The 9,846-nt window shown below is 46.1% G+C and overlaps 1 protein-coding gene across 1 annotated transcript; it reads right to left on the reverse strand.

Moving 5' to 3' along the window:
• Positions 1-1,495: 1,495 nt before the first annotated feature.
• On the reverse strand, positions 1,496-9,846 carry ube2ql1 (ubiquitin conjugating enzyme E2 QL1; the record flags this gene model as incomplete). Its single annotated transcript, XM_079231918.1, has 2 exons — positions 1,496-1,627; positions 9,142-9,846. The coding sequence occupies 2 exons, from the start codon at positions 9,844-9,846 to the stop codon at positions 1,496-1,498; spliced, it is 837 nt and encodes a 278-aa protein (XP_079088044.1).

Here is a 9,846-nt window from a genome sequence, read left to right on the forward strand (position 1 = left end):
GAGCCGCTGTCTGTCTGTCTTCATTCCTGGGCGTCATCGCCGGCGTCAAGGAGCGTGCACGAGCATGTGTGTGTGTGTGTGTGTGTGTGTGTGTGTGTGTGTGGAGCACAGCTAAGCGTCCGAAGCGTTTACTCGACTAACCTTTTTATGGATCGAGACAGAAAGAGACAGACGAGATATTCAGTCACAACCACACACTTGTTTACAGTACTAATAATCAGGAGCTGACATAGAAAGTAGGACAAGACGGCGACAAGTAATTCAGCAAAATAAAAATAAAAAAACAGCACTCCCTTTAGGCCTTTTAGTGTCATTCACAGTAAATCATATTATTCTCTGTTTAAAGGGTTGTCTCCCTTGCTCACACACACATACACACACATACTGAAGCCTGGCCTTCAGCTGTACCATCTGGTATCTAAATCATGGGAAATACAGTCTTCTTCCTCTCCCACACACACACACACACACACACGATAACATCAGAGTAGAGAGAGAAAGAAACAGAGGTGATTGACCGTCATTCTATTAATCATAGCCTACATAGTCTCTGCATGAAGCGACGAGTAACTTTTTATTCCTCCATTAGAAATCAACATCCATCTACGCAACAGTGAGCTCTAAATGTAGCCACGAGAGACGGGAGAGAGAGAAAGGAGGAAGAGAGTGAACGAGCGAGCTAAGGAAACAGATACAGAGAGAAAGAGAGAGAGAGAAAGAGAGAGAGAGAGCACAGCTCCATGTAAATTACAATCTTGTTGCATTGAACTGTGAGCAACGGCACAGTCGAAAGAAAGGGGAAATGAAGGAGTGAGTGAGTCTCAATGCCAGCGCGCTGCCCGTCTATTAAACATTTACAGCTCCATTTATATGTAAATGACCCGACAGCTACAGAGAGAGAGAGAGACGGCGGGAAGCGATGCCAGTTCAGTGCCGTAGAGGAGAAGAAGAAGGGAGGGAGGAGAGGATGGGAGGAAGAGGACCGAGGAGGGGGATGAGTCTCCTTCATTCAGTTCATTAGTCTTTCACATGGGTGGAGAAGTCCACACTGTCCGGTTTTTTCCTGTACGCGCCGGTAACGCACACACTCCGAGTCCGGCAAACACACATACACATATACACACACACACACACACACACACACACACACCTCCCTCTCAGGTCTTTCCAAAATGGGGGAAAGTATCTCCTGGTCGAGAGGGAGGGGAACAAAAGTAGCTTCTTGGTGGAGGAGTGGTGACGGCGGCGGCGGCGGCGGCGGCGGCGTCTCTGCTCTCCTCCGAGTTTCAGTAGAGATGACGGCGAAAAACAACAAAATAACACAAGACACAAAAAACGAGAAAAAAAAAGAAAGAGAATCTTTTGGGTGAAACGGCAAAAGGTGAAGATGGGAGATTGTTGAGTTAGCGTGGTGTGTCGTTTCGCGTGTCGGGGCTAGCTGGGTTTTGTTTTCCGGCTAGCGCGCGGGGGGGTCGGGGGGTCGGCGGCCCGGCAGTCAGCCGTCGGACACGGGCGGGGACACCCAGCCGTACTTCTCGTGGGTCTTCACCAGAGACTTGAAGGTGGCCTCGGCTTCCTTGCGGCTGAAAGCTTTCTTGGACTTCCCGGATTTCCTACATATGCGCCCCTGTGTGAGAGAGAGAGAGAGAGAGAGAGAGAGAGAGAGAGGAAATGAGGTTAGGATTGTGATACAAAATCAAACGCCAGCAATCTAATGGAACAAATTGACATGTTCCTTCATTTCTTTAGATCTCTTAATGGAGTCTGAACACATTCACACTTTAATAAAAGGCCTCAATATTTCGCTCATCTCATCTCAGTTCGGGAACACAAAGGAAGTAGCTAACGTTAAGGACAGCGAGGTCATGTCTTTCATGATGTCTTTGTTGGGGCTTTTAAAGACTCAAAAAGGAGTTTATCTTCTATATATGAAGCAGCAGAACTTCATCATTTTGGAAACTTATTTGCTCTCAGATGGAGAGTTAAATGAAGATTTATAACAGGCTCATTTATTAGGTTTCAACACTTAAGTTTTTAGCTGAATTAAAGATACTGTGTGTAGGATTTGGTGTCTGATCTCCAGAAATACTACACACTTAAAGAAACAAGAGACAACGTGTAATTTATTCAACTGCTCGCTGGTTCTAGTCTTTATGCTAAGCTAAGCTAACCACCTGCTGGTTTAAGCCTTATATTTAACCGACACGTCAGTGTATTTCCAAAAATGATGACAGAGATGAAATTTACAGAAAAGAATAAAGAAAGAATTATTAAAACTATTATATTCAAATGTTGTTTGTTGGTGAAGGAGTTGAACTGGCATGCAAGCTACTTTCACTCAATCTATTGGTTTGCTGTCCGTCAGACGGCCAATTATGAATGAGATTTCACAAAACTGGAAAGACAAACAAATGTTGCGTCCAAGAACAATTGATTGATGGTTGTTGGCGATGATCTAAATGAAGGATCTCAGCCGTCATGTGATTCATGTAGTTTTCTTCTGCCATACAATAATGGAGATAGAGGTGTCCTTCCAAGTCCTGTGGTTGTGTTTGCCAACAGAGCTGCACAAATATGCAATGTGTAGATTTTAAAGCTGCAATTATTGCCAGTAGTAATACATCCGCCAATCATTTTGGATGGTCAAACTCATTCCAGAAGAAAAATAAAGTGTTTCACGTCTCTCCAGACAGAATGCAGAAAGACAGAGATACAAGTGCACATTGATGAACTGCCGCAGTGGAGATGTTAACAGGGAAAGTGGTCAGAATGCAGGTTTAACGTGAGATCAATGTTTAAAGGGCTTTTAAGACCTCAGGTCCAGACTGAAGTACCCACCACTACGATGGACACGTGAGGACCAGAACCACCTACTGCACTGGATGATGAAAGAGTTGAAAATATGACAGACAATAAATATATGAGCATGTGACCCTCTTGTGTGAAAAGCATCTCACTCAGGGCACCGGGACATTTTTAGCCGGGCAACACCTTGATGAAGCGCTCCCTCCCTCACACACTGGAGCTAATAAGAAGCGTGGGATGACAAGGGGCAAAACAAAGCAAGGAAATCAAATGGAGAAAAGAGGTGTGACGATAAAGCTGCTTATTCCGTTTTGTTGGCAGCGTCGCTAATTCTTCCCCAAAGAAAAGCCCGTGGGAGGAACTGTCTTCCTATTTAACTCTCTGATAGAAACAGAGCCACGGCAAAGGCGTAAAGCAGATGAAAGTCACTACCGTTTGAATAAAAAGCACCTCAGAATTACAGAAACATAAGAAATGGAAGGTAAATTGGTCTGACTGCACAGCAAATCTCTAGGCATACTGCAGCTATACTGAGGAAGCATCTGCTGGGTCGAAAAAGTGGAGCAAATGCATAAGTGCCTTAAACCTGCATTCTTTCTAATGGCCATCAGGGGGCGACTCCTCTGCTCTGGTTGTATAGAAGTCTATGAGAAAATGACTCTACTTCTCACTTGATTTATTATCTCAATATACAGCGTAAACACGAGTCTTCTTCAATACCCATTTAGAGTGAAATAGACCATAAAGTAGGGTATGATTTAGGGCGGGGCTACCTTGTGATTGACAGGTCGCTACCACAGCGTTGTGTGTTTCCATCTTACAATTTCAACACTTTCACAGTGTGTTTTCAGACCATGTGAATTAATTGGAAAAATTTGGTCGCGTAAAATGTCTCATTCGCAGCGTTCAGTTGTACTCCACCCTCGTGTCCCTTCTGGTTGCAAAAAAACAAGATGGCGATGGCTAAAATGCCAAACTCAAAGCTTCAGGAAAACAGTCCACAAACCAATGGATGACGTCACAGTCAACATATAACTACACTGACGTTTCTGTTGTCGTTGACTCACTAGACACTGGCCTGTTGCGGTGCGATATGTCTGGTACTTTCCCGTAATTGTTTGTACGCGCTCCATAACAACACTGCACCACTTCCCTCTACCCAGAATGCTTCTTGGCAGGGAGAAAGTAGAGGCCACTCTACTCCGCTGAAACCACCGCTAATGAAATTATTTTATATGGCGAGCTCCTCTGCATGCTGCAGTGCAGATAAATAGCCTCATTTTGTGAGACACCCATGGTTAGTCCTGCAGCCGTACGATCCACTGCCTGGTGTTTAGGAGGAGAGCGCTGGGTAAAGGGAGCCACGTTGAGGTCGGCCATTGTATGAGGGAACAAAAAAGCAAATTCTCAAATCTGTTTAATTTCCCATCTGGTGCTTAAAGTAATAGTTTGACATTTTGGGAGGTGTGATATTTAAGACATCACTCTCATACTTGTGTGTGCCGTAAATATAAAGCTATCCAGCAACCAGTTAGCTTAGCTTAGCATAATGACTGGAAACAGTTGGAAACTGCTAGCCTGGCTCTTTCCAAAGGTAACAAAAATCAAAATTAGCAATCAAATTAGCACTTCTAAAGCTCAAGTTAACATGTTATATTCTTGGACGTTTTCATTGCTGTCAACATCGCTCCTTTACTAGGGTCTCGGTAGAAATCTCAGGCGTAAATATCTGAAAACCTGAATGAATAAAACCAAACTATTTGCATATCCAGTAGAACACCATGCATTAATCGTCCGTTTCTCTCAATACTGTCAATTCATTCTAGAAAGAAATCTATAAATACATTGATTTGTATTAATCCCTGATCCCCCACCCCCAAAAAACTGCGAGCTTAATAAAATAAGATTAGCAAACTATAATTCGTGGTTTAAGGACATACAATTGTTGTCCCTGAAAAACACTGTCGAATCCAAAAGGCCACAGCTCACAAACTACTTTTGTCTCAGCACCAAGAAAAAAAGAGCCCAAATACAAATTCAGACGAGGACGAGAGAGATCAAACAAGATAAGTGTATCCGCATAATCTTTAACATTCGCCTCGGGTGAGCATTAGTGCTGTATTTGGAAAAACAAAGAAGACGAAAAAAAGCTGTCAGTTCCTTTAACAAGACGTGGATTTTTAGGACTACAATTTTGAGCCGCATGCTTCTCCATGCAGTGAGACACATCAAACGCGGTCCAGCGCTAATTCTCCGGTCCCATGACATCTGACGGATGATCGGTACGTCCTACTGCGTACTCGCTCGGCTATTTTGGGTCAAAAGTGATGCCGGGGATAAAGGGAGATGAGGTGATAACGCTGAATGATCTGGAGATTATAGGGTTACAGTTTCCATTCCTGTAGCAACACTGGCCTCGTTTCAGAGCGCGGCTTAGCGATACTCTCTCTCAATTTGTCCCGCTGTCTCTCTCTCACACACAGACACACGTATTGAAGAGCCTGCCCTATCGTTTCCACTTGTATAATCAATATGGAAATCAAGCCCCTTGCTGTAAACGTCCGTCATGTGACGCATGGAACGCTTCAAATGAAGGGAAGTTAAAAAACGAGGCATCACAGGGCCGATCTCAACCGGCGGCACGGAGACAATGACTTGACCGAGGAAGTTAAATCGCACTGGAAACAAGAAAACTTTTCCCTTCCACGCATGACGCAACGAGTGACTCATTCGGATAGATAGAAGCAGCGCTCCTCGGGGACTCGCTTTGATCCACGCAGCCATTAAAATGAGAAACAAATCATGTGGTTGTCACTGTCTGAAACCTGCTCTGCCTCTCCGTGCAGCCAGAGGCCTGTAATACAGATTACCCAGGCTGACAAACACAGATAATGCACCGCTTGGCTACTGTCACAGAGCATTGGTGGTAAAGCCAGGATGTGCGGTTCTCCTGGTATCGTCACGTGTCGCCATATGTTTGACAGCGTGGTGATGGATGGCAGTGCCCTCATCTTGTTGTGAGCATCATGTGCCTGTTTTTTTTTCCACCAGTTTGTTACCTGTGGGGTGAACATGGGTGTGTGTGGACACATTTGATCTATTTGTGTGCGTGCGTGTGTGGGACAGAGAGGCCGATTATGTGTATTGTTGCGCAAGCCTCCACCAGAGTCTATGACTTCAGCTTGAAAAGGGGAAATTGAGCATTTACTTGTGCCATTGTGTTAGCGTGACGCATCCACAGACGGACGGAGAGAGAAGGTAAAAATATCTGCTCGCGAGAGAAAGAATGGGCAAAGAAAAGTGTGTGTGTGTGGGTGTGTGTTGCCAGCTGAGTGAGCGCCCCGGGCCTATACAGTGCCATGTCAGTGTTTATCTATTCCAGCTAAGTTGAGAGGCCCACACTGTGCACACACTGTAAAGTGGCTGCCGGGTAATCGTGTGAATGGAGATCAGTCAATGGGCAGAGGAGAGGATGCCCCAGTGCATGTTGGGAAGCAGCTCTGGCAGCATTGGGGGGGGGGGGGGGGAATTGCATAATGCAGACATGTGCTTAACGGGGTCGGGGTAAACAAACAGGGATCAATGTCATCGTCATCCTCTTCAGATCATTAGGGGAGCCCTGTGGGACTGATGACGGGGTCATTGAAGGATAATAGCACAGGTTTGTTTTAAGTTGGTGTCATTGGTTTAGCTTCCTCTGTCTGCACACACAATTGAACAATCAAATCACAGAAAACAGGAACATTAAACAGGATAATGTAACAAAAGGGCACTTTTTTTTTGACAGAAAACTGACACAAATTGAGAAACGTTGAGAAAAGCAGCAAATGTATCACATGTGAGTGAATGTGTGTTTTTTTTCCGCTTCATAAATGTCTCACCTGCTAAATTGTTGTCACCTCGCAAATAGTGTCACGTCCTTTACTGGGTGTCGTCTTTAACACTTGATAGCAGCGCAACTAGTTTGTCGAGTGTACCGAGTGACGCGCAGCTGACAGTTGATTTGTACGTGACGCGGGTCTGAAGATGGAGCGTTGTCAGTGCGAGTGTGAGTGACTGACACTTTGCAGAAATGAATAGGGAATACAAATGTTTGCAAAGAAATCGAACTCGCCTCGTCTGCAGTGCAAAGTGAGAAGGTTGTGGCCAGGAGGATACGTCTTAATGCCTCTGGTGTACTTTCTAAACACCGCTGGACAGATCAACTACCAAATTGGCTCCCACTACAAAGGCGCCTGTGTATCGAACACGAGGCCGAGTTTGCACACACACACACACACACACACACACACACACACACATGCTCCGACCACCGGCACAACACCAGGAGACTTCATTCACTGGCATACAAGATAGATTACAATGTGCCAGTGATTCGGAAGGTAAGTATCCGAAGGTGAACTGTGATTACCTTTCGTGATGTCTCCTCGTTTTAGCTTCCCTGTGTGTGTGTGTGTGTGTGCTTGTGTGTATGTGTGTTCCTTCACATCTGCAGGTGGAGATGCCTGAGTCTCTGTTGACTTTCACCTCACCGCTCTGTCACCGTGTGCTTCCTGTCGCATTAAAAATAGGCAGGAAGCTTCTAAACAAACCATCCTGTATTGTCGTAGCGAAAAGGGACGAATACATCCACCCGGTGTGTTGAGCGTTAAATATAGTTCCTCGTCTGTCATGAGGCACGAGCGACAAGTACGTCTCCCAGAAAATTAGGACATGCAAGCGCCTGCGTGGGCTCATAACCACAGAAGAGGCGAACAAAGACATAAAGAGGTGCGCACGCACACACACACACACACACACACACACACACACACACACACACACACACAAACACACAGAGGAATAATTAATCAATATTGTTTCCATTAGCAAACTGGAGAGGGAAGACACTGCACCATAATTAGGGAGCACTGCGGAGCTGCCTGCTCATCTCATCAAGCACAAATCAAGATGAACACACACACACACACACACACACACCGCTCTCTCTCAGCTGTGGGTAAATTTGTTGTTCTTGTTGCTTGACCTCGCTTGGTTCAAGATGCTTAATGACAGAGGACTCGGGAATAATGCTGAGTTATATCATCCACAACCAAAAGAAGCACTGGGGGGTTGGGCAGGAGAATCCAGTGACAGTTTACATAAGGTCTCCTGCCACAGCGCTGTCATGCTGCTGACGTCAGACGGAGAGTCAGGGGAGGAGAGAGAGAACCAAGACTCTACAGAGGAAACGACTGGGATACGAGGCAAAAGTGAGCATTTGAAGAAAAGAAAAAAACGTTATTAGAAAACTGTGATTCTTGTCAGGGTGGAAACCAGACAATCGATTCAGAGTTTAAATGATTTGAGCCCAGAGTGCATTCGGAGATGCAGCTTTTTCCATCCAAATTGCAGAGCTGCAATTTGGACTGTGCACTGAGGATGTGAAAAACAGATTTGACAGGATTACATAATCCATTCAGTCTATAACAGAGAAGCCTGCTGGTAGGAATAGGCTACCTGCTGCCTCCGTTTATTCAAATATCTTTCCATCCATCAGACACGTTGAATAACTTTGTCCAATAATCTGCGGCAGCACAGATATTGCGAGGCTGCATTAGAGCGGGGACCGCTCCATCGCATGGCAAGCCCGTCTTTGTTGTCAAAGGATTCTGATTTATGGAGGCAATAAAAAGGGAGAGCTGCAGAGAAGAGCTGGAATCAAGGAGATACCGAGGTTTGCGCCGCATGAAATGGCTGCTGTAAAGTCACATAAAGATTAATAATATTCACATTCATGGGCTGGCTCACAGCAGGGAGGAAGGGGAGGAGACTACAGGCCTGCGATGTGACAGTAACAGCATCTATAGCTCACACTGAGCATCATGGATGCTAAAAATAGGCTAAAATATAGCAAAAACATCAATTGTAATATTTTTTTAAAAATCTTTTTAATGATCAAGCAGCTGTCTTGCCTTGGGGCATATTTTATATTGGGATAAACTCATGGATTTTCCTACATGTTGACTAGAGAGACCACTCCACTGGTGTCCAAAGAAAAGCATGAAAATGATAAATGCAAGTAGATAAACATAGATGACATTACCAAAAACATATTTGTATATATTTCTCCAGTTGTATTAAACGAAATACTGCTTTAAACATTCACATTAGACTACAACCTCACGGTGGTGGACATGTGTTGTACATGCGTAAACGCAGTTATTACGCGTTTATTACGCGTGACGCACGAATGCCTAATGGCACTGCTCACATCCAGTGACTGAGAATTAATCTCCTAGACATGATTAACATGCCGCATGGTTGATGGACCCCCCTCACCCGCCTGCCCCTCACCTGTCCTTTTACGAGGCTGGCCGCAAACTGCCTCATGACCGCCTCCACCGTGTAGGCGCTGGACCATCCGCGGGGGGTCAACAGCTCCATGCATATGGCCCCGCCGTCCAGCACATAGCCGTTCTCCAACCGGGGCGTCAGCACCCGCATAAACGGCGGCGAGAAGGGGAAATTGTCGGGAAAGGTGACATTGAGCAGTATGAACTCGGTGCTGGTCTCCTTCATGTCCTGCCACAGCGCCGAGTCCTTGTCCACCTGGTGCAGCTTGACGTTCCAGTCGTACAGGTTGTCCTCCACCAGCTCCACCGTGATGAAGTTGTCCCCTAACCTCCGGATCTCCTGGAGCTCCTTCATCAGCCTCCGCGTCCGGACCTGGGTGCAGTGTTGCCGGTGAGGCGCCAGCGGAGGTATCGAGGAGGCACTGGTGGCTTTACTCCCGCCCCCTCCCGTCTGCAGCTTCTCCTTCGCGTCCTTGCCCTGCTTATCCTTGCCGGACGGCTTGTCCTTGCCCTGCAGGTCCAGCTTCCTCGCCTTAATCTCCGGGGTGCTCAGGATGTTGGTTTCGTTGGCGGTCTGACAGTGTTTGTTGGCGTTGTTCTTCTGGTTCCCTTTAGTCCCCTTTAGCGAGCCCTGATGGTGCTTTGGGTCCTCGGTGTCCCGGTCGTGCAGGCGGATGAGACCGATCTTCCGCAGTAAGGTGGCCAT

This window comes from Taurulus bubalis (genome assembly GCF_910589615.1).
Source record: "Taurulus bubalis genome assembly, chromosome: 16".
Lineage (NCBI taxonomy): Eukaryota > Metazoa > Chordata > Actinopteri > Perciformes > Cottidae > Taurulus > Taurulus bubalis.